A 25,211-nucleotide genomic window follows, 5' to 3' on the forward strand; every position below is an offset into this window, starting at 1 on the left:
ATCTGTGGACAGACACTTGGGTTGTTTCCACTTTTTGGCTGAGACGAATGCTGCTGCTGTGAACATTCATGTACAAGGGCAGGCATACATTTTCAATTCTCTTGACTGTATACCTAGGAGTGGGATTGCTGCATCGTATGGCAACTCTGTGGTAACCTCTTGAGGAACTGCCAGACTTTTCCAGAGCAGCTGCATCATTTTATATTATCACCAGCAACATATGGTGGTTTTGATTTCTCCAAACCTTGTCAACACTTGTTATTATTTATCTTTTTTTCATCATAGTCACCCTTGAGGGTATGAAGTGTATCTCATCATGGTTTAGATTTGCATTTTCTTCATGGCTAATGATGTTGAGCACTAGATCATCTGTTTATATTCACTGGACAAATGTCTATTTAGGTCCTTTTTCCATTAAAAATGTTATCTTTTTATTATTGAGTTATAAGATTTCTTAATGTATTTTAGATACAAGTCTCTTACCAGATATGATTTGCAATTATTTTCTCTCATCCTGTGGATTGTCTTTTCATGTTCTTGTTGTTGCTCTTTGAAGCACAAACATTTTAATTTTTGATGTACAACTTATCTACTTTTTTTTTTGGTATGTGTGCTTTTGATATTTCTAAGAAACCATCACCTAATTCAAGACTTCAAGATTTATGCCTACATTTTCTTCTAAGAGTTTTAGGTTGTATGTTTAGGTTTTTAATCTACTTTGGGTTCCTTTTTGTACATGGTGTGAGGTAGGATTCCAACTTCATTATTTTGCATGTGGATATCCAATTATTCCTGCACCATTTGTTGAAAAAAGGATCCTTTCCTCACTGACTTGTCTTGGCAGCCTTGTTGAAAATCAGTTGACCAAAATGGAGGGATTATTTCTGAACTCTCAAGTCTATTCTACTGATCAATATGTTTTGTCTCATTATGCCAGTACCACACCATCTTGACTACTATAGCTTTGAAGTAAGCTTCAGAATTAGGAAGTGTGGGTCTTTCATCTTTGCTCTTTCACAAGATCGTTTTGGCTTTTCTGGGTCTCTAACATTTCCATATAGATTTTAGGATCATCCTATCAATTTTCGTATGTAATATCTTACCATTTACATAGAATTTTAATTCCTTTTAATGATGTCTTGCAGTTTTCAGTGTACAAATCCTGTACTTTTTTGTTAAATTTACTCCTATTTTATTCTTTTTGATGATATTGTAAATAGAATTGTTTTCTTAATTTCAGTTTTTAATTGTTCATTAAAAGTATATAGAAACACAACTTTTCGGCATATGATCTTATGTCCTGCACTCTTGTTGAACCTGTCTATTATCTCTAGTAGCTTTTTCAAATAATTTCTTAAGATTTTCTAAAAAAATATTATGTCTTATGCAATATTATGTCTTATGCATAATAAAAATATTATGTCTTATTACTTTCCAATATGGATGCTTTATATTTCTTTTTCTTTCCTAATTTTACTGATTAGAACCTCCAGTATAATGCTGAAGAGAAGTGGCAAGAGTAGGCATTCATGTCTTCTTCCTGATTTTAGGGGCAACCCTTTCAGTCTTTTACCATTAAGTATGATGTTAGCTGTAGATTTTTCATAAATACCCTTTATCAGGCTGAGGAAGTTACTTTCTATTTCTAGTTTGTTAAGTATCTATATCATGAAAGGGTACATCTATTTTTTTTTATTTGAATCTATTGAGATAATAATCCTGTTTTTTCCCTTTATTCTACTAATATAGCATATTACATTGATTCGTTTTCTTTTTTTCCCTTCAACTTTTATTTTAAGTTCCGAGGTATATGTGCAGGATGTGCAAGTTTGTTACATAGGTAAATGTGTGCCATGGTGGTTTGCTGTACAGATCAACCCATCACCAAGGTATTAAGCCCAGCATCCATTAGCTGTTCTTCCTGATGCTCTCCCTCCTCCCACACATTGATTCATTTTCAAATGGTAAACCAACTTTTCATTTCTGGGATATATCCTTCTTGGTCATGGTGTATAACTCTTTTTGCATGTTGCTGGATTCAGTTTGCTAGTATTCTGTTGTAGATTTTTGCATCTATATTCATAAAGGCTACTAACCTATAGTTTTCTTGCAGTCTCTGCCTAGTTTTGGTATCAGAATTCCACTGGTTTCAAAGAATGAGTTTGGAATTGTTTCCTCTTGTATATTTTGTAAGAGTTTGTGAAGGATTGGTGTTATGAGTTCTGACCTTTTTGAAACACAATATTGGCTCCCTCATTCTGTGTTGGAGGTGGAGAACAGAGCCTCCTGGTGAGTGCCAGGACTCTGTCAAGAACTGCAAAGAGTCAGAGATTTTATAGGTAAGCTTGCTACAGTTTCATGGATGCTAATAGAAGACATCAGATTTCTGGGTCAGAGATGAAAGACAGTGTTACAGCAATAGTGGCAACTAGTATATCAGCATTTTTATGCCAGTTATTATGTCAGTTTTTTGACCTATTCTCACAGGACAATATGCAGAGTGCCAGCTGACACCTGTACAATCAATGGGTTGCATTACTGGAAAGAAATGCTGAGCTTAGGGAACCTGAATTTTTCATAATGACCAGTGAGCATGCCTGCTCTTTGCTATGGAGATACTATATCTTCTAAGGCTATATGCTATCAAAGATGCTTGAAGAAATAGTCCAGAACAAAAGCAGTCAGTACCTCTGCTCATAAGACATGCATAAACACTTGAGACCCATGGAAAATTATCTCCCAAAAGACTCACTTGTTCATATTTTTCTTAATACTCTTGTTATTCTTCTATTATATGCACTATATTTACATATTTTAAATTTAGGTTTTGTTTTATTAGTTACACATTTGCATGATTTAAAGATCCGCTTTACAAGTCTTATTCCTTAAAAACAGTTGTTCCCTGACCTGCTCCCCATTCACTGCTTCTCTTTCCACTCCGGCTGATTCTGCTGACACTGACCATGGTCTCTATAAATAACACTTTTTATATTACTTCCGCCTCTTGCTTTGTCAGATGAAGGCATTAACTCTTGACTTCCACTGTGAAGAATGTGGACTTGGCTTCCTCTCACATTCCTACCCTATCTACCTATGGTCTGTTTCCACATTTTCCAGTACAGTTAAGGCATAGTTTTGGTCAGCGCAGTATCGAGTATTTTTATTACGATATTGTTATAAATGCTATTCACAAATGGACTGTGTGGCATACTTTTCCTTTTCTGCACAACTTACTGTTTTGTCTCATTTTGGTTTTGCTAGTTTTCATTGCTCTTCTCCAAATGTTGGAATCTTGAAGGCATCTCTCACAGAGCCCTTTGACCAGCTCCATTCCATTCCGGCCACTCTTTCAGCCTGCTGTACAGCTTCTTGAATCTCCCCTTAATATCCTCCACTGATTTCCTTTTCTGTCTATTATGTTTAATTCTGTTTTTGGGTTCCATGTCTATCTTTCTTGGTTTACATGTTCATTTTTGGTGAAGCATGTCCTGATAAAAGGGCACACAGGAGAAAAAATTTTGGAGGCACTGGGTGTCTGAAAATGTACCCTCACACTTAATAGTTCAGCAGGCATAGAATTGTAGGTGGAAAGTAATTTTCTCCATAGAAATTTAGACAGCATTTGCTTTGTTTTATTCTAGCTCCCAATGTTGTCATTCAGAAGGCTGATTCTTGGCACTTGGTGTAAAACTATTGTTTTTTTCTCTTTAGGAACTTTTACGACCTTTTATTTTTTCCCCAGTGTTCTGTAATGTCACAATGATGTGCCTTAGTTTGGGTCCATTTTCATCCTTTGTCCTTGGCATTTGTATATCCTTTCAATCTGATGACTTTAGTTTGGGGAAAATTTTTAAATGTACTTCATGGATAATTTATTTCCCTCTGTTTTCTCTGTTTAGCCATTAACCAACTCCTGTCGGACCTCTTGGCCTCAATTTCTCTTTCTTTAATTTTCCATACAATTGTTTTTTGTTCTGCTTTGTGAGAAGTTTCCTCTACTACACTTTCCAAATTTTCCATTGTAGATTTAATTTCTGCTATATTTTCTAATCTCCAAGAAATGTTTTAAATATCCTTTTCCTGTTCTATTGATGCAATATTTTCTCTCATCTCTCTGAGGACAACTCTCCTGGCATAGCCTCTGTTTCCTCCAGTTTGCTGTCTATCTTTCATCTACGCACTTCCTCAAATGTTTGGTGATCTTTAGTTGTTTGTTCATCTTTTAAGAGTGGAATGCCATAAAAGACTTTTTCTGTGAGATTCTCTACAGGGTATTTTGGTTTTGCCTTAGTTGGGGGCTGGTCAGACCCCCAAAGAAGAACCTCCCAATCTCTTGCTAAGAGGGTATGGCTGTGCATATTATAGGAGCCAGAGAAGGAAGGAGGCTGAGGACCTCAATATTCAATATACAACCTTCCACTCTATCTCTTTTTAAATTACTGGATGCCTGACCTTAACTCCTGTCCTCAACCTTAGCCTTTGTTAGGGTGAAAGGTCTTTGTCTCACTATCAAGAGTAGGGCAGGAAATTAGGGGTCTTCCTGCCTTTCAGCTAATATTCATGTTTTCAGTACCATTTTCATTTCAATGTCCAGACTTACCTTTTGTTGCCAACTTCTGAGATTATCTGGGGTTCCAGGTTACAAATCAGGGGGTTTGTTTGTTTTTTGTTTTTTTCTGTTGCCAGTTACGATTACAATTTCTCAGGTCTACTTAGTTACTACTCATACATCTACTTTTTAGCTTCCAATTTGTTGTTGCTATTTTCCTCTCTCTTCTCTTTGTCTGTGTTTATTCCACTTACTGTCATTTTAGTGGGGCTTGAAGATAAAATAGAGGTGTTCAACCTACCTTTTAACCAAAAACAAATTACTATGTTTATTACATGTTTATCCATCTGTCTTTCCCACCAAATGTTGAAAATCTTGTTCTATTTTGTATAAAATCCCAGTGATGATTCATTCAGCGAATCCCAAACAATCTACCATCTTAGAAACAAATAATTAAAATGGACTCTGAGAGCTCATATAGTAAGTCCCTTTGACTGAAAGCATTACCAGTCCATTAATTAATAGTACCAAGAAGACAGGTTAGCTCATAGTATGAGTTTTTTGACATGTTTGAAAAACTGGAGGATATCAATTCTCTAATTCAATATTATACAAAGAAAGATAAAGAAGCAAAACAAAACAGAATGTCTTCTAGATCCTTAGACGTGAATAACCACCCTTCCCTCTGGAGGCTAACCCTCGGATTCTCTGTCCTTCTTTTCTTGTCAAGAGAAAGTCAAAGGTCAGAAGATGGGAGGTGCTCATGTAAGCAAGCTGGAGGACAGCACTGCCACATGAGTGAGCACAGCACCAGGGCTCTCCCTCCTGGCTCCTCAGCTCCCTTCTTACATGCAGGGCTTGAGCAAGGGGCCCCTATTAGGATTCCTTGCTGGGCCAGGTTTCTTACTACTATGATAGATTACAATCTTTACCCAAGCATGGCACGTAATGTTTAATGTAAAAGAGATTAAAACAATTTTTTAAAAACCTCTTTGAAAAATGTTTTGAAGAACAAATAGAGAAAGAAAAAGTAAAGTTTTTATTATGGCAACTTTCAATGTATTCCTGCCACCTCTTGCCGTTAAAAACAATATTTGCTGGAATAGATTAAAACAAATTTCAGACAGTATATCATTTTCATCCACAAATTATTTTTTCTTTTTCTTTCTTTCTCTTTTTTTTTTTTTTTTCCTATGGAGTCTTGCTCTGTTGCCAGGCCGGAGTGTAGTGGCACGATCTTGGCTCACTGCAACCTCTGACTCCCTGGTTCAAGCAATTCTCCTGCCTCAGTCTCCTGAGTAGCTGGGATTACAGGCATGCACCACCACACCCAGCTAATTTTCGTTTTGTTTTTTTTTTAGTAGAGATGGGGTTTCACCATGCTGGCCAGGATGGTCTCGATCTCCTCACCTCGTGATCCTCCTCACCTCGTGATCCACCTGCCTCAAGCTCCCAAAGTGCTGGGATTACAGGCGTGAGCCACTGTGCTCGGCCTTCACCCACAAATTCTTCGAAACAATCTCTATTATTCAGGCTTTTTCTTTATCTTTTATATAAAACTACAATGCAACTATTATTCCCAACAAAACTAATAATTCTACAATGTCATCTAATACCCTGGTCCACATTCAAACTTCCTAGATTATCTGTTTGAATCGCACCACTGCATTTGGTTCCTCTATCTCCTGAGTCTGTTTTAATTTGTAATAACTGACTTATTCTTTTTTTTAATTTTTCTGGAGTCTCGCTCTGTTGCCAGGCTGGAGTGCAGTGGCGCAATCTCTGCTCACTGCAAGCTCCACATCCTGGGTTCATGCCATTCTCCATTCTCCTGCCTCAGCCTCCCAGGTAGCTGGGACTACAGGTGCCCGCCACCACACCCGGCTAATTTTTTGGTATTTTTGGTAGAGACGGGGTTTCACCGTGTTAGCCAGGATGGTCTCAGTCTCCTGACCTCGTGATCCACCCGCCTCGGCCTCCCTAAGTGCCAGGATTACAGGCGTGAGCCACCGTGCCCAGCAACCGTCTTATTCTTTAACATATCATGTGCTTAAAGAGTGAAGGCAGGCTTGCAAAAGGCTCTGCTTTGCTGCAGTATCAGCTTTACTTTAACCTGGCATTCTTCCAAAATTCTAAGTGCTCTTGAGGCACATGTTTCATAGGTATGTACTGGCCTTGTGCTTCTGTTAGTGAGAATGTAATTCAACAGTTAGTCATTTTTAATGTAATTGCATTCTGCCTTATTTACTTGTGCCACTAATCAAACTTTGGAGGCATGTGCCTACTAGATTTATGCATAGTTTGGAATCTCATTGTTACATTAAAAAATTATGAATCCATACTGTAGAAGGCAGTGATGGTACAATTAGATATATGGAAAACAAGTTTAGTAATAAATACATGGATTAGGTATTATTTTAGAAATGCTTTCAAGCCATTTATTTCAAGTGGTAGTCATGCGGTAGGAATAAGAGAGTTTTCTGAGTCTTGATCAGATAAAACCCAACACTTCTGGTCACTACTCCACTTTCATCTACTCTTCCCATTTTAAAATCTCTCCTTTAGTCTCACCATAAGCATTAGGCTACCTCTCCCATTTCTCTTCTCTTCACACTCAGCTATTATATAGTGAGTGTCTGCTATGTGCTAGATGCTGTACAAACTGGATTCCCTTTTAATTCTCCCACCCAAGTAGTAACCAGGCCCAACCCTGCTTAGTTTCCAAGATCAGGCGAGATCGGGTGTGTTCAAGATGGTATAGCTGTAAACTAGATTCCATTTAATTCTTACGACAGCCTATGGATGTGCCAGCTTCACTTTGTCCATGTGAAACCCAGGCCCAGAGATTTTGCACAGGGTCCCTGACTCTAAAAGCCATGCTTTTGCAGTGCTCACGTTGCTCTCAGGAGTATTAGTGATGATTGGATCAGTTAAAGAAGGTCAAATCAACACCAAAGGAGGTAACAAAATGTTTAAAACTGGACCAATACCTGCTCCATGGAATCCCCCGCAGACGTAGAGTTTCCCATCCACTGCCCCTGCATTGGTGGAATTGGTGCGGAGTGAGAGGAGGGGACTTGGCATGGGAGGGCCCTCTCGCCAAAAGTCCCCATCTGGGTTGTAGATCTCCACCACGTCAAGGCATTTTCGAACCTGGCCCTTGTCTCGACCTACACAGCCAATGCCCCCTGCAGAGAATGATGTGGAGAAATGAGAGGATCAGGAACTGAAACTCAATTGTGGACAGCACCGCCCCCTGCAGTGGTTTGTATCAAAGGTTTATGGGACTGTAACTTTACTCTTTCATGCCAGGTGCTACCTTGAAGACAACTTCTAAGCAGTAGTGATGTCTACTATGTACTCCATAGCCACATTTAATGTCATTTTTATTCATAGTGTTCCCCTTGTTTGTGATCATGCATGAGACTGAGTCCACCACTGGATTATATTCTACAATATCCAATGCTGGTTCACATCATGAGCATCTCCTTTATAATAAGAATTTCAGGGTTGACTGTAAAGGTAATCTGACTTTGACATCTGCCTTGCTGTTGATGGTTAGCAATGCTTTTGCTGATGGGGCTAGCTTGGAACGTGTTCTTCCCATCACTTATCATTGCAAGCTGGTTTCTCCCTCTCTTCTTAAGTTGCATGATCTTTCCCAACTAGGGAAGGACTATTCTTCGGTAAATTTCAGGAAAGGCCCTAAACCCAAATGCCCCATACATCTTCCAGTTTTGGATGATATAGTTCATTCATCAGATAATTATTAAGTGCCTATTATATGTAAAGCAGTGTGCTAAGTTATAATAAGGAGTTCTGAAAGATGCATAAAGCATATTTCTTGCTCTTAAGAAATTAATGGGATGGAAAGGGCCATGTTTGCAAATAAACAAAATAGAGGACATCAAGACAGGTGTCTTAAAAGAGATAAAAATGAGATTTAGAAGTCCAGGGACTGTAACAAGGAATATAAATAATACTTAAAGAATCATGACTTTAAGTACAACTCTCCATTGGAAAAGTAATTGCATACAAATTTCCTATCCACTGTTATAAGAAGCACATTTCTATGCACTGTTTTTGTTTTCCCCTCTCAAGTCCACAGTGAAAGGTCATCAAGGTCAGGGCCATATTTCCTGATCTGAAGGATGGCTCCGGAGACTGAGGTAAACCCCCCAGAAGGAGGGACATGCCTTATTTGCAGACACGCCTCTCATCAATGACCTCATTCTATCCAGACTCACAGCCTGGTCTGTGTGACTAATCAAAAAGCCTATAAAGCACTGGCCTCAGATAAACCAGCTCTCCTTCACATAGAGAGGGTCCTGGAAGAGTCACTGCACAAACTGCATATGTGGAGTGGTGACTGATACTGGAGTATATTGTTGACAGCGATCTCAAAACCAAAATTAAGAACTCTGCTTTGATCTCATGGCTTTTACTATATGTGTCACTTACTGAGAAATTAATCTCATGTGTCTCCTGGCCCGTCTTATCTCAGTGTCACTTTACACACTTTGCCCATCACTGCATCAGTCAGGTGTTATTTTCACCATCACCTGCTTTCCTATCTTGCTCACTGGCCTGTAGTTTTCCATATTGCATCCCCAGTACCTAGCCCAGTGCCTGACATGTTGTGTATATGGAAATGAAGAATGAGAAGCTTAATTTTACATATGCTTTCCCTGCCTGTCCAAGTGAGTGTGCTACTGGGAGCAAAGGCCACTATTCTGCATCTTTTATATTACAGGGCCTGCCACACAGTACTCAATGAATCCTAGAAGATTGATGGGAACAGCTTATTTTCACCATGGATGGGGCTTATGCCAGGCATAAAAGCTGATGGAAGAGCACTTTGAAGGAAAAGTCTTTTTTTCTCTTTGCTGATGTAAACTGGCCTGTTTCCTGTCTCAGTTTGAATCCAGGGACTGAGGCTATAAACTAACTCAGGAGGCTCTTAGTGGCCTTCTCTCTTATCCGACTGGATAAATAATTTAGCCCATTACAGTGCCAAGTCCGAGCTGCAGCGTTTCCAAGGAGGGGACACCCTGGCCTCGGTTAACAGCATAGCTCTGCTGTTCCTGGGCCCTCTTTCAATGTGGCACTGTGGTAGCGAGAGCTTTCTCAGCCTAACAAAAAGTGGAGTTTCCTACTTGTAGGGCAAGAAGGACTTAAAGAAGAGGATTTATCCATAGGAGTTGAACCGAGCAACCACCCATAAGGTAAGAATAAGATGATCTAGTTGTCTGTTTTTGTGAGATCCAGGAGAAATGTTACTAGGCTGGTTTGTATTACAACTCCTCCAGAAGACCAGCAAGTCGAAGCAAAGAGGTCAAATGCAAGTCACTGGAGTTGGGTTAGGGCACACGGAGCAACCAGCATCCTGAATCTAGCTCACAAGTTTCACATAAAAGCCCATTAGAAGACTTCTGAAACATGATGCATATACACAATGGGTATTATTCTCTTGATTTTTGCAATAATTAGTGTGTCGTCACTTTTGTTGCTCTGTTACCAAGTGTATTTAATTATAATGTTCAGCCCTTACTCTACAAAACTAGCCGTTTCTATTTGGTGGGCAGGCAGTTCACACGCTCCACTCAAGGGGTGACATGAGCTTACAGGGTGCTCTGTCTTTGTTTCTGACCATTAATGCCTGAACACATTTCTGTCTCGCGTGGATGTAATTCCACCATCAAGTACACTCTATCAGCAGCAGACTTAATGAGCTTAAGCTGAAGGTGAATCCTGATTAGGTAGATAATCAAATGAAAGCATGATCTTTATTAATAAGTTAGCACCAGCACTACAAGAGAAATCTTTTGATGAGAGGTGTCCTGGGGTAGGATCAGCACATCAGTAGAATTTCAATGAGATACTTCCATATCTTTAATTTATACGAACCTCTGAGCATGACTTTCCTTTATTCAAAAACAGACAGACGAATAGAAATTATCTTTGCAAATCATATCCAAATGGACCTAAATGCAAAATATATACCCTGGTTTTTATTTATTTATATTTTTTGGTGCGTGTGTAGTGGAAAGGGGGAAATTATAGAAGAGGACAATGCCTCCCTCTCTTCTTCATCATTTCTATAAAGACTCCCTCCTTCTTGTGGGTGTGGCTATTTTAGATTCTTTCCCTTCTGGGGGAGTGCAGGAGTGAACCTCTCCTCCCACACAAAGCCTGGCAGGGAGCTGGCTGAGGCAGAGGGGAGTGGTACTCGCTGCCCAAGGTGCCCTTGAATGCAGCGATGCTGGCTCCCAATGCCCTCTGCCTACAGGGTCACCTCAAGGTGGCAGGCGTATTCTATTTTCCTCTGGGTTTGATCCAGAACAGGAAGGGGGTTTTGTAATCCTTCGGATAAGCTCCCAAAGTTACCTGTTGTGCTAAACCAGACTTAGGGGAAAAATATACATATATTTATATTTACTATTGTCAGCACCCATATGCCCTGGAAAAAGTATGTGGACCTTGGAAACACACAGACCCTGGTCCCTATCTGTGTCACCATTTGCTAGCTAGACAAAGTTGGTCAATTTAATTTATCTCAGCCTTTTCTCATCAGTAAATTAAGGATAATGACAGCAATTCTATAACCTGTTGCAAAGATTAACTTATTAGGCAACCAGGTAAAGGCGGAGAAGGGTAAGGAAGAACTCACATTTGTTGTATACCTATTCACAAGTATTGCCACAGGAATTTTCTTTTAATATCTATTCTCACGCACGGTGTGTAAACAAAATGGCTAGCATGCAGGAAGCACCCAAATGTTAATTCTCATCCTCTTTCATGTTCTAGGATGTTGCATGAGTAACCGGTGTTTATTAAAGTTGCTGAAATCCTACCTTTGATTACTCTCAATTTAATTATTTGCTATGTCTATAATTGATAGTTTACTGACTGTATGGTCAAATTGACCTTAATAGTTTCTTTTGGGGTTGGAGAGAGAGATTCAGAAGGCCAAAGGGCTGAGGAATGGGCAGAGCCTTCCTCTCAGCCTTCAGGCAGAGGGAAAAGCTCCCTGACATGACTTAGAGTAACTCATTTGGTCATAAACGTTTGAGAGAGGTAGGAGCTGTCGGTGGACATAACAATAAAAAGGATTTTGCAATCCATAGGCTTCTAGGAGTTAAACTGGCCCATATATCTGAGTGGATGGGCTACTTTCTGACTCACATGTCAAACATGATCTATTCACTGCTAATATAATGCTTGTGATGATTTGTTTTATTCTCACACAAGTTGTCAGCTCTCTGATTTTTTTCCAAACCTCGTATCAGAATTCTAGCTTTGGTGCTAAAACCCTAGAAAACATGAACCTAGCTTCTTGCCACATTCTAAAGTCTGACACAGGAGACTCTTGTGTATTTTCAGAATGAAGCCCTTCAGTACAAGGCTGACAGCTGCTTACCTGCCTTCTACGGGATTCCGGTTGATACTGTGCAGTGCTCGTCAACAGGGTGCCTGGGCTCACAGAACGGGGCTGCTGGGCCCCCCTGTACTGTGGCCATTCTCCATTCTCTCTATCTGCTGGCCTTCATGGCCCTTGACCAGCTTGTTCTTGTCAGGCCAGGAAAACACGATCATCTGTCTGCTTTTTGTCTGCTACCCCACACAAATGACTATGAAAATCAAATAAAAGAGCTTCAAGGGGAAGACCAAGTTCCATTTGTTACAGCTTGATTTTGCTTCATTTTGGAGGGAAAAATCAAGTGTTGGGATTGTCTGATAACTTCCAAGTGGACATATAGATGGTTTAATAGAACGTTCTGGAGTTGGGCCCTGAGTGCCAAATAAGCTGCAATTACACAATGTTGTCCCACCTGATCCTGAGTGATCCCTGGGCTTTTGTGTCAACACAGCACTGTGTCATAGTGGATTTTCAGTCGGTCTGGGCCTTTCAAACCCTGGGCCCATCTTTTCCCTGTCTCTTCTCCATCCCATCACCAGTTTGTCCTGCAGGGGTCCCAGCAGGTCTAAAGCCTGGGCCTGTAAGGGGAAAAAGCACAGAGGGGAGAACCTGGACATGGTGGGTGGGAGTGAGCTTAGGGGATGGCCTGTAGATGCCACAACAGGCTAGAGGTGCCAGTTGCAGATTAATGTCACCACAGCCCTCCTCTCAGCAGTCACCGACTCTGCTGACTACCTCCTCAGTGCCTCCCATACCCATCCCCTCCCCTACAGACACCAAGTCTTGGTGACCTAGCTGCTCCTAACTCCTCATATGTCAGGTCTGCCCTTTTCCCTCCTGCACCGCCCCTGCACCTGAGGCTCTAGAACACTCAACCATTCCCCAAATAAGGGAGGCTGTTTTTCTCTAGGCCTAGGCTTGGGCTGATCTCTCTGCCTAGAATGGCCTCTTCTTCTCCTCCTCAACTTGGCAAACCCCTACTCCTCTTTCAAGGTTCAGCTCCACCTTCAACCTCTCACAAAGCCTATTATATCTCTACACAGAATTGGCCATTCCCTCTGTCCTGAACAGAAATCAAGGTTTCTATGAAAATACATTGCTCTGATTTATCTTCCTATATGCCTCCTTGTTAGATGAGACTGTAAGTCCCTTGAGGGTAGATGTCTAATCTGCTTTTCAGAATGTGGCAAGTCCTAAATCCAAAGAGCTAAAAGTTGGCCGATTATAAAAGTCATCTTCCTAAGAATATAGGAATCTAATCTCAGATACAGAGAAAAATGACTGCTGTCTGTTATTGGGCTGATCTTTTCCCCCAGATTTGCCTGCCTAATACTAATACTTCCATGAAATGGTCCTGCAAAGAGCTGTTAGTCAAACCTATTCCGCAGCTTAGAAGTGAAAGAGACACAAAATGTAAGTCCTTGAAGGCAAGGTCTACATCTTTATATTCCCTGAGGTGCCAAGCATAATATCTTCTAAAGGATGCTTGACAGTATTTGTGAAATAAATATTAAAGACAGAAAGATCGTAATAAGTCTTTGGCATATTTATCTTGTGTCTAAGTGAAATGTTTTACAGAAAATGATAGTTTGTGTTCATTTCCATATTTAACCAAGAAATGGCAGAGGAAGGGAGTGATAAAAATATTGATCACATGTATGAATTAAGATAAAGGAAGAAAGATAGTACATTTTACTCCAAATGACAGTTTTTTGGTAATCGATACTTTCCTCTTTAAAGCACAAAAATTTTCCATTTCAACTCTTTATACTGTTTTAAAATGTGTATTACGTTCTTCTCTGCCTTAGTGAACTGAAGACACCAAATATAGTGGAATATTTTCTTAAGGACTCAGGAGTAACAAAATGATCTGCTGTGTATAATATGCCATGGATATAGATGGTTCTACATATTAAGCTTCACAAAGACATGCCTAAGATTTGCTTTCTTAAACAAATCATTGTTATTGGCATGGTTTTTTTTTCTTTAACAATTTACCTCTTTTTCATAAAAGCAAAGCACAGATTGTGTAGTTGTACAACTCTTTGCCTGTGTAACATTAAGCTTTCCTGCAGACACACACTGGTAGATCAGAACCCGAGACAGCATTCTCCTAGGGTATTTCTCATCTACCCGCAGTAACATGAGCACTGTCCTGTGGGGCTTTCACACTGTAGAAGCTTCTAAACATTCTAATTTCAGAATCAAACACATTTTAAACTTGTAGTTAATTTAAGCAATCTAAAAGTATATTTTGGATACCCACTCATGTTTGTACTAGGTGTCACAGAATAACAAGTTTGAGGATTTTTTTTTTTTTTTTTTTTTTTTGTCCATAGGACACTCAGAGTCTACTGGGAAATAAAGGACAAATATGAAAACATATATAATACAGGATTATAATTACACATGGATGGAATAAAGTGTAATTTCTAACTCACTGTCCCAATAATACATAGACTGCTAACTCTCTGTGAACTTGTGGGATATCAATGATAAAAATTACTATAGCTAAGTTGCAATTTGGGAGCCACAGGTAAACTGTTGTCTTTTAGAGTACTTATTTCTGAGTTACTCATTGAGGGTGCCAGATAATAAAGGTTTAAAACCCCTCAGGTGCTTAACTGGAATTATATTTTATAGATACTTATAGCAAAAACATAATGAACCATTCACTCCAGCTCAGAGCTACTGAATCTCTAAATCCAAGTCTTTTTTCAGAACAAGGAGGCATGAGGAATATCCTGTCTGACTTCTTTGGCCATGGTAAAGCATTCCTTTCCTTGTTCATCATGAATGTATGAAATGTGTATCTAAGCCCAGAACACTATTGCAATTAGAGCAGAACATAACTGACAGCCTATTTTGGCTTATCAGTGCCAGGACACTTCGACCAAGTAACTTTATCCAACTTCCTAGAACATTCAAGTACAAATGATGCTGTCTAGAGGAAGAGATATTGCCTTATTCAGCTGTATCTCTTCTAAAAGCCAGCCCAGGGCCTGGCTTGTGTAACACATGCTTAGCAAATATTTTGAGCATATAATACGTCCATTAATATGATATTACCTTTCCACTTTCCTCAGAACATCTGGGTTTTTCAAAGTGCAATCCTGTGATTTTTTTTACACCAGAATTGCCTTTGTATTTCCTACAATTCAGATTCCTAGGTTTCATTTTAGACTTACTGACTCTGAATTTGCCAATAGTGAGGGCCAGGGATCTGCCATTTTGGTAGGCAACCTAGGTAACTTGAGACTTACACTTTTTAAAAATTGCTTAGAATTTTATCAAAAGAAAAGGGTAAAATCTTACCACAATGAAGCTTGATCCTCTTATTTCATAAACTAATTCACCATTAGAATGATCTTTGAAATGCATTTACTGTAATAATTTGAACCTTTTATGTAACTTTTCCCTTCATTACTCTTTAATGGCATTCAAGCTGAGAATCAGACTTGGACAGTGCTGTTATGTTTTCAGTAAACCAATGAGGCACAAAATGGTTTCCTGGAGAAAACATTGATAGTTTGGGACATTAGCTATGTGGGAAAACTCCATTAGCTGTCTCCCTAGAGAGGGAAATAAAAAGTCCCCATTTCAAAACATTCTCCATAAGACCTGTAAAACTCTTGATAATTTCTGTGGCATTTCATATGATAGAAGAATAGGACAGGTTACAGAGATGTGAAAATGCATTTCAGTAAACAAATACTTACTGAGCATCTATAACGTAAAGCCAGGTCCTGGGCTGGCTTTCAGAGGAGACACAGAGATGAGTAAAACAATGTCTCGTCCCTTAGACAGTCTGAGTACAGAGTGACAAGGGCAGCAACTGGCAAAGCAGCATGTGGTTCATTCTGGCCAAAGGGTTACATAAACCACTACAAGGAGATGGGATTTTTGCCAGATTTTGAGGATGTTGAGTTAGGCCCTACATGCAAAGGGAACAGGGTAAACAAAGGCACAGGAGGAAAGCATGTTCAGGAAGTGACCCCGAGTCCCTGTGGCTGGCACCAGGCTTCGTGGAGTGGAGGAGTAGCAGGAGGAGCTGGGGCTGCAGGGGCAGGCTGGGGTCATGTGTGAAAGGTCTACTGCCTCCATAAATAGATCCTGGCCTCACTTTCTATATTTGATTTTGCCTGACCCATCAAGCTGAAGCAACTTTTGAATGCAATTTGACATTTTAAGAACACTTGATGGAAATCCAAAGCATATTCATGAATATACATTTTCATTTCAGAAGGAAGCATAATTTATTCAAAAGCATAACTAATAGTATGAGATCTAAAATGCTTGCCAGTTTATCTTACATGCAAATTTCTTTTCAAAGAGAGAGCCCCGGTACCATATTTAAATCAGTATTTTATAACAGAAGCATTCACCAAGGACTCATAACGAGATTTCAATGAGGTTGAACCCAGAATGTTCTACCTTCCCCCGAATTTTACTAATAGGAGTCTGTATTTGATTCATTTTCTACTTTATTATTCATAAAATGGATATAAAACCTTGAAAACAATGCATTAATATTTTCTATAGCAATATGATATGTTAACCTAAATTTTCAGGACTACCTTTTAGGAAATTAGGATGTACTTTGGATTAAAGAAGCTTAACTAGCTCTTATAATAAGCTTTCATTGTACAAATGGCAAAAGATTTTTCTTTAGAACTAAGGCAACTTAAAGTGCATAGCCTTAAACGGCACCCTTCCCTTTGGTCTCCTCCTGCATGGCAGTGGTTCTGTCATTAAACAACAGACCACTCCTTTCTGTACTTCCTAACAAAAATAGTTACGTTCCTGAGAAGGGCCTCAGGAAAAAAAAGTCAAAAGGAAAGCTGGCTGGTTTTAAATACCTGTGTTTCCACTTAGGGTATCATTGACTCATAAGGCTTATATAGACTAAATTATTTTAGACTTTCTAGGAAGTTATCCAACAGAAAAGCCAATTACAGTGTGGCAAAGCTGACAAAATGCACATGTAACCACATGAGCCGTGGAGTCGCTTGAGCAATCTGGCCATATCTATTCCTTTATTTTTAAGTTAAGAAGGCAATTTATAGATTTCCAGGAAAAACTATCCAGTATATGACTAATATGCCCCTTGGCTAGTTCGCCCATAGTTCCAGAAGCTGTTTTCATCTAAATCCAAATTATTCATGGTATCTGTGACAACACACTTTTTAAAGACAAACATTTACACAAGAAAAATTCAGCACAGGTTTTAGCTGAAGCCCATATTCTAAAATCTTTACAACTCAAAGCAAACCTCCAGGGTCAGTGCTAGCCACAATGCCCAGTAGTATAATGTTTTCATCTTTAATTCCTATTAGAAGAATACATTCTGGACAATATTTTCAAAGAGTTCCTTACGTGAAAATGTGTACCTGGCTCCAAACAGAAAAGCAGGCTGTGTGAATGTACAGTAAGTATGTTATCAGCGCATATTTACAATGGGAGAAAACGAAGAAAGTAGAAAGACTCAGTCCTTTGACTCCCAATGCATGAGGACAGAACGACCTCATCTCAGTATGCCTCCTCATTTGGGCCTGGCAGGGCACTAACAATAAGATGACGAGCTGAGCGTTATTAGGACACTAAAGTATAGTGGACTCCTTGCCACTTATTATAAGCAATAATGATTGTTATAACTACCATCTATTGAGCATTTTTCGTATGCCAAGCACAGTGTTCAGCATTTGACATAATACTCTCTTAAGCTTCGCAACAACTGCATGAGTTAATAATGTATTATTATCCTCCTTATTTTATGAATAAAGAAAACAGATTTAGCAAAATTCAACAACTTGCTCAAAATCACATGGTGCTATTAAGTTGCAGAGATAAGATTTGTCTGCAGAAGGACCTTTCCTTTCTATGACTTATTTCAGTTAGAGAAGATACCTGGGAAACCTTTGTACACATGAGATTTAGTCAGAAAATTTATAAAACACGTAATCAGGTAAAGGCAAGGGCCATTAACCAAATGATTCCAATTATCCTTCTTGCCTAAATATTTCCCTGTGGTGATTAGATGCTGCCTGTTACAGTAACTCCTCATTTAACAGGAAGTCAGACAATTGCCAGTGCCCAGAACACAAGTGAAAACCCTGAGCAATGTAAAACAAGTGTCTGAGTATTGGTGCTGTGATAAGAGACCTTGAATTTTATTCTGAAAAAACTGGAGACATTGTTAATGACGCAAGGTCTAATGGCCTAACTGTATGTATAATCTACACATATGTATGATTGCCTGCATATATAGTCTTGTATGTAAAATCTATTTATATGTATGATTGATGTATAATCTTGTATGTACAATCTGGTAACATAAGAGGGAGAGAGCAACAAGAAAAGAAATGGTAACCAACAGCAGTGGGAAGGAGAGGAAAAATCCCATGAAACCCTGTAATTTGTGGCCTTCTAGCTTAGATACAGTAGTACTACATTACTCAATGGCCAATGGACATCACTCACATACAGAGAAGCACAATTTTTGATGCTCTTAATGATTGAGATATTTTAAAAATTTATTTTAACTTTAAAATTGGACAGATTTGGGTTTGAACCCTGGTTTTATCACAGTATTTGTGTAATAAAAATAAAGAATTTACCTTTGTAGGATATTGTGAGAATTGAGACAATACATGAAATCACCTAGAATGTAGTAGTTCTTCAAAAAAATATGATTTTCCTTCAAAGAACTCTTTCAGAAGGCAAAGAAGAGTGTGATAACTTGGGATACGTTCTTCCTTGTTAAAAATGTAATCATATTTAGCCACTTAAAGGGGCTGGCATGAATTGTTGGGAAATGCAACTATATAGAATCTTTCATTTTCCAACAAAGCCAGGAAGACAGTGTTTGTACTACTCAGAACTCAAACTGTCAAGGTAGCTTATCTACTCAAGAGTATGTCAGACCTTGGAAAATCTAGATCATGCCTTTAGATTGCCCTCTAATCCCTTCTTGCGATACCTTTGTTATACTTTGTTGCACAGTCTGATATGTTTATCCAGAGTCTTAAATCCACAGAGCCACTGTCCTAAGAAATGTTTCAACGAACAATTTAAAGACAAAATTAACAATGGTGGTGAATACGGGGACAATCCCTGATGGTCTGTCTTGCTGCTTTGGCTGATTGAAGATGAGAAAGGGAGGGGTGTGGGATACAGAAAAGTCCCATGCTCCTGGGAAAAGACTAATTGTTTCCGAGCCATGACAAGTCAACATTAGAAGTGGTTTTCAACCTGATTAATCAATCAATGACAACTTGCTTCAGTGACCATGACTCTGGAATCAACCAGTCAGAGACAGACTCACACTCTGGAAGGCAGCCAATCAGAGGCTGACTCACTCCACTGAGTCCTCTTCTAAGGCTGACCTGACCCCCTCCTGCCTCAGTAATGAACAAACATAATCCGCACTTCTGAGGAACAGCAATCTACTCTTGCCTTTGTAACCAACACTAAACCAGACTCAACTCCTGCCCACAATCCTATATAAAATCATCAGTTTGCTTTGTTCAATGAGAATCTCTCTCACCAAGTAACCATTCCTACACTAAGTAATCAATAAATTCAGCTTTCGTGGTTTCATATAATGAGTGTGGTCTTATCTCTTAACAATAATTGACATTTAATAAAAAAATAGACTAAAGATTCATTCATGAATACTAGAGAATGAAGACATTAAAACATTAAAGCAACTCAACCTAATCTTTCTCTACCATACTTTGATATATATTGTTCCTGGTGTAAAGTACAAGCAACTTTCTCATTTTTCTTTCTTTTTTCTTTTTTTTTGGAGACGGAGTTTCGCTCTTGTTGCCCAGGCTGGAGTGCATGGGGTGATCTCGGCTCACTGCAACCTCTGCCTCCCAGGTTCAAGTGATTCTCCTGCCTCAGCCTCCTGAGTAGCTGGGACTATAGGCACCTGCCACCACGCATGGGTTTTCGTATTTTTAGTAGAGACAGGGTTTCACCATGTTGGCCAGGCTGGTCTCGAATTCCTGACCTCAGGTAATCCACCTACCTCAGCCTTCCAAAGTGCTGGGATTACAGGAGTAAGCCACCATGCCCGGCCTCATTTTTCTTTATTTGACTAATTCCTCCCTGTGGAGTGAGTTAGCTGATCCTCTGTTACATGCACTTAACTATATGCACAGTTGATCTGTCTTGCCCTAGTCTCTGAGTTCCTTCTGGACATACAGCGTGTCTTTCATCTCTGGGTCCTTAGCACCCAGCCTAATGTTTGACGTATTCTTTGCTGCAACAAGTATTAGTTGAGTCAAATCATGGTATGATAAAAAAAAAAATCCAGTATCTCTTCAAAGGACATTATTAGTCTATTTGACATCAAAGTTACTCAATTAAATTTTACCTGTTATTAAAAAGGCTTACTTTCCACTGAATTATTTCTCCCTTCAATTCTGAGAGGACAAACTTTGCTTGTTTTCACTCATCTAGTTCCTAAGAACTACTTTTGTCTATAAATCTCTGGATGTTTGTTCCTCTCCGTTAGCCTAGGGCCCTTCTACCTCCTTCTTCCCACTTCCCTCTCTGTGATAATTCTGAATTTCTATACTATATCTTCTTTCCCCTGCATGTGTGTTCTCTTCCTCCCTTTACATCTTTTATAGCTCAATGGCATGTTTTGTAATTTTAATTTTTAGGTACATTGCAAATATTACTATGTCAAGTTCAATTACTCAAGAGCAAAATTCAAAAACTGAAAAAGTAATAGGAGTCACATTACATTCTTATTCAAACCCAGTGGGTCAAACCATAAAGCCAACTCTTAAATTCTCATATTCTAAGAGGGAACAAAGAAAATGTAGACAAGAATGTACCCTTCATCTAAGCAATAATTTAGTGATTACCCTATAAACTATTTATAAATGCTATTAAGTCAGAGGTCAAAATCAGCTAATTTGATTTCCAGCTCCTTCCCCTTTGATTTCCAGCTCCTTCCCCTTCTCTGGCTCATCACCTGGCTTACACAGCCGCAAAACGGGGACTAAATGTAGAAATAGAGAAGAGCAGCAGCCTCATCTCCTTCAGTCTCTAGAGACCAGGAATTTCAAGACCCAGCTACTTCAGCTTCAAAATTTCATCCATTCTGTTTTGCAACTTGGATTTTATGAAAGGGCCTTACAGAGTCTGTTAATTCAGGATACCAGAGATGGAGTTCTTGCCCATCTGTCCACCCAAGAGCTATATTTAGGGCAAATACCTGGGGCAGTGAGTGAACTCTAGGACAATCATAGTCCCCACACTTAATAATTCTGAATAGGCAATCCCTTTTACTCTCTTGAATCTGTGTGTAGGTAGAATTGAGGTGTCTGGTCCTTTTAATAAGCACTAATTTGTCGTTACTTTACTGTTGAAATCCTTCAATGGCTCACCATCATTTAGAGATAAATTATGAATTCCAAAGCATGGTATTTGAAGCGCTCTGTGGGCTGGCTCTTGTCTAGCTCTCCAGGTTCACCTCCTGCTACTGCTTCATTGTGCAGCTGGTGTTCCTGACACTCAAAACTACCGTCAGGTAACATGACATGCAATTGGTATGTTAACGACCAAGAATTCTCTCCTTGTGCTATTCTGTTGGGCAAATCCCAGCTTCTTGAAGTAAGCCCAGGGTCAATCTCTCTGTGACATCTTTTCCGAATCCCTAGATTTGTATAGGCCTCTGTAAGTAGTAATCATCGCATGTAATTATTTCTGTTTGGTGTGTCTTCCCTGCCAGCTTTCTTGAGGTTAATCTGTGCAGCAACTGTGTCCATTATATCCATGTAATAATGGTTGTGGGCAGGGAAGGGAAAATTTACCCCTACTAGTGTTCTGTCAGAAATGTTTATTGAGTACTTTTTATATGCCAGACAGGTATTAAGCTAGAGTGGTTGAATGTAGGAAAATTTCTAATCAGTTTTGCAGCTGATGTTAGTTCCCCCTTTCCTCCCCTTTCACTGTCTTTGCTTGTTTTGTGATGATTTTGCTATTAAATCCTAATTTGAGTACAAACTATTTCATAAGATAATCTTAGGCAAATGGATCTAACAAACGTGACTGAATGTCCACCTGCTTGCTGGGAGGAAGAAGACACTTTGTAGATGGGCTCAGGAGCCTAGCCCAGAGCTGGAGGCTTACCTAGTACACCAGGGATTCTCACTGCTACCATGAGGGCCATCTGTACTTTGAAAACCACCTTTGCAAAATGAGCATTTACAGAGGAGATGCTGATCTTGACTAGGGTTTGTCTGTGCTTTATCCCACTCTTCTAGTTATGGAAAAACTTCACAGAATGATATGCTTACATAATGTGAACCAGTTTCCCTAAGCCACCCCATGGGGGAGGGTCTAGTTTATGATCTTTGGCAAGATATAAGGAAATACTGTAATTCTGAAGTCCAAATCCTGAAAGCAAGAGTACCAGAGAGTACGGGGCCAGCATCAACCAATACATAACTCATCAGGGCTACTGGCTCCACCCTCAGCTGCCTCAAGGTAAAGACAGAACTAGGGGCTCCCCAAGGCCTCTGCTAACTGCTTAGGATGGCACTGAAGTGACTTCAGTGGAACAGCAAGACAAAAGTCCATGATCTTGAGGTCAGGAAGGAATGCATGGTAAAGGTTTTGTTGTCAGATAACCGGCTTTGATTACTGCTATGCTACTTAGTAACCATCAGTTTGAATAAGGTTCTTAACCTCTTTGAGGTCCCATTCTTTTCCTTTTTCCCTTTATAAAATTATAAAACAAATATACAAAAAGAAATGTGTCTAAAACTTAACAAGTATGATAACCATTCTTCCACTTCTTTATAAGATGGCATGGCAGGTCAGTGATCGTAATGCAGTGATCATTACGATCATGGATGTATGGAAAAGTCATATGTTGAAAGGCATCAGAGAGGTGGGGAAACAGTAAGAACTAGATGAGCTAACATTCCAGAGAGAGAAGAGCTTCTTCTAGGCTGTTTTCTGCCCTTGAGGGATTTTGCTGATTCTGGACCAAGGCTAAGAACTGGATTTAGCACAGACAGAGGAACGCTGGTGAAGGAAAGTGAGACCAGGGAAGTTTTTGGCAGTTGTGTGGGGCTGTTGTGACAGAATGGTAGCTAGAGGATCTGCACAGAGGAACCTCAAACACGTTGCCAACTTTCTCCTCAAAAGCACTGATTACTGGGGCAATCTGGATTCTGGACCAAATGCTTTTAATGGTCAGAGAGAAATCTCTCGCAGCTGCATGGTATATAGGTGATCAAGTCTGGCTTAAGTGAGTGGCTTGCCACAAACACACATGTGGTCTCCATCTCTAGATATTTGTTAGGTTTTGAAGTTGTTCAGGGAGGCTAAAAAGCTAAGCTAAACAACTCTGAAGGAAAGAACAGAATCCCCACAGCCTTCCAGGATAGAGGAGACAAATCCTTCCAGTTCACCATCCAAAGTCAGGAGTGGCGGGGAAGAGTGGCCCATGCCCAAGGAACAGGGCCGAATCACAGAACACTGAGCCTTATTAAGGCTGCAACTTACCCAGGCCCGGTCCAGGCCCTGATTGGACTGAGAGAATCAGTCCCTTGCTCTGACTTAGCAAGGAAAGGCAGAATCCTCTCAGGGAGGAGATCATCAGGAGCCTCTGGTTCTTTTCCACAGTTCAGTATACAAGAAAAAAATCACCAGACATGGGCATAGGCAGGGAAATATGGCTGATCAAAGACAAAAATGTAACAGAAGCTGACTTGTGAACTATCTAAATATTGAAATAACTGATTAATAATAAGATAAATAAAATAGAAAAAAACATAGACAAAATGGATGAGAAAAGAGAAATTCACAAAATAAGTGGAATCTATGAAAGAGAATAAGGTGGACATTCTAGAATTAAAAAATACAGTATTTGAAAAGAAGAAGAAAATGGCTGGGTTAACAGCAGTCTGAATGCAATGGAAGACAGGGTAAGTGAACCTGAAAATACTTCAATAAAAAATATTCAAACTGAAGTATGGGAAGATAAAAGTATGGAAGAATTCAAGTAAGACCCCAAGAGACACAGAGCACATAAATAAAGGTCTAGTGTACAGGAAATGAGCATCTCACAAGGAAAGAAGAGAGAACAAAATAGAAACAATATTTAAAAAGACAAAAGCTGAGAATTTCCCCAAAACTGATGAAAACATCATTCTATAAATTCCAAAAGCACAGTGAACCCCAAGTAGAAAAAAAACAAAGAACCTACACGTAGGCAGATCATAGTCAAATTGCTGAAAACAACAGTGAAAAGAAAAATCTTATATGATGTCAGAGAAAAAAGGACACATTACCTTCAAAGGAACCACAATGAGACTGACATTTGCTTTTTAAATAAAAACTATGAAAGCCAGATGAAATAGACTGACATATTAAAGTGTTGACATATATTGCCAATATAAAATTCTATAACCAGCAAAAAATATACCTCGAAAATGAAGACAAATGAAGACATTTACAATCAAAAGCCAAGAGAATTAATTACCAGAAGACTTGCACTACCGTAAGTATTAAAGAAAAATATTAAAGCTAGAGACATTTCATTGAAACGTTGGAAGCCTGTAACTTTAGGAAGGAATGAAGAATGCTGAAAATGGCAATTTTGTGAATAAACATAACAGGTTGTTTAAAGAACCACAACCACAATATAAGGGTATATAAAATATATGACAACAAAAGTACAATGGGTGGAAGGAATGAAATTAAACTATTGTCAGGTTCTTACACTGTTTGAGAAGAGGTAAAAGTAAATTAACTTAAGGTAGACTGTAATAAGTCAAGACTTCATATTGAAATCTCTGGGGCAACTAATACAAAATAATATAAATGGGCCAGGCGTGGTGACTCATGCCTATAATCCCAACACTGTGGGAGGCCAAGACAGGCAGGTCACTTGAGGCCAGGAGCTTGAGAGCAGCCTGGCCAACATGGTGAAACCCCATCTCTACTAAAAATACAAAAATTATCCGGGCATGGTGGCACATGCCTGTAGTCTTAGCTACTCGGGAAACTGAGGCAGGAAAATCGCTTGAACCTGGGAAGCAGAGGTTGCAGTGAGCCAAGGTCGCACCACTGCACTCCAGCCTGGGCGACAGAGCAAGACTCTGTGTCCAAAAAAAAAGTAAAAATAAAAAGACCAGTTCAGACTCAACAAAAACATAACCCAAATGAAAACTAGGGTAAGGACTTAAACAGACCTTTCTCAAAATAAAT

General features: G+C 39.4%; 1 protein-coding gene across 3 annotated transcripts in view; it reads right to left on the reverse strand.

The window, feature by feature from the left end:
* Positions 1–25,211, reverse strand: part of KBTBD12 (kelch repeat and BTB domain containing 12) — a 77,600-nt gene that overhangs the window by 24,516 nt on the left and 27,873 nt on the right. For all 3 annotated transcript variants that reach the window (XM_050781677.1, XM_050781678.1, XM_050781679.1), the window contains exon 5: positions 7,540–7,737. In XM_050781677.1, the coding sequence (XP_050637634.1) occupies positions 7,540–7,737 (198 nt within the window). The remainder of the gene's footprint in view (positions 1–7,539; positions 7,738–25,211) is intronic.

This window comes from Macaca thibetana, chromosome 2, assembly GCF_024542745.1.
Source record: "Macaca thibetana thibetana isolate TM-01 chromosome 2, ASM2454274v1, whole genome shotgun sequence".
In the NCBI taxonomy this organism is placed as follows: domain Eukaryota; kingdom Metazoa; phylum Chordata; class Mammalia; order Primates; family Cercopithecidae; genus Macaca; species Macaca thibetana.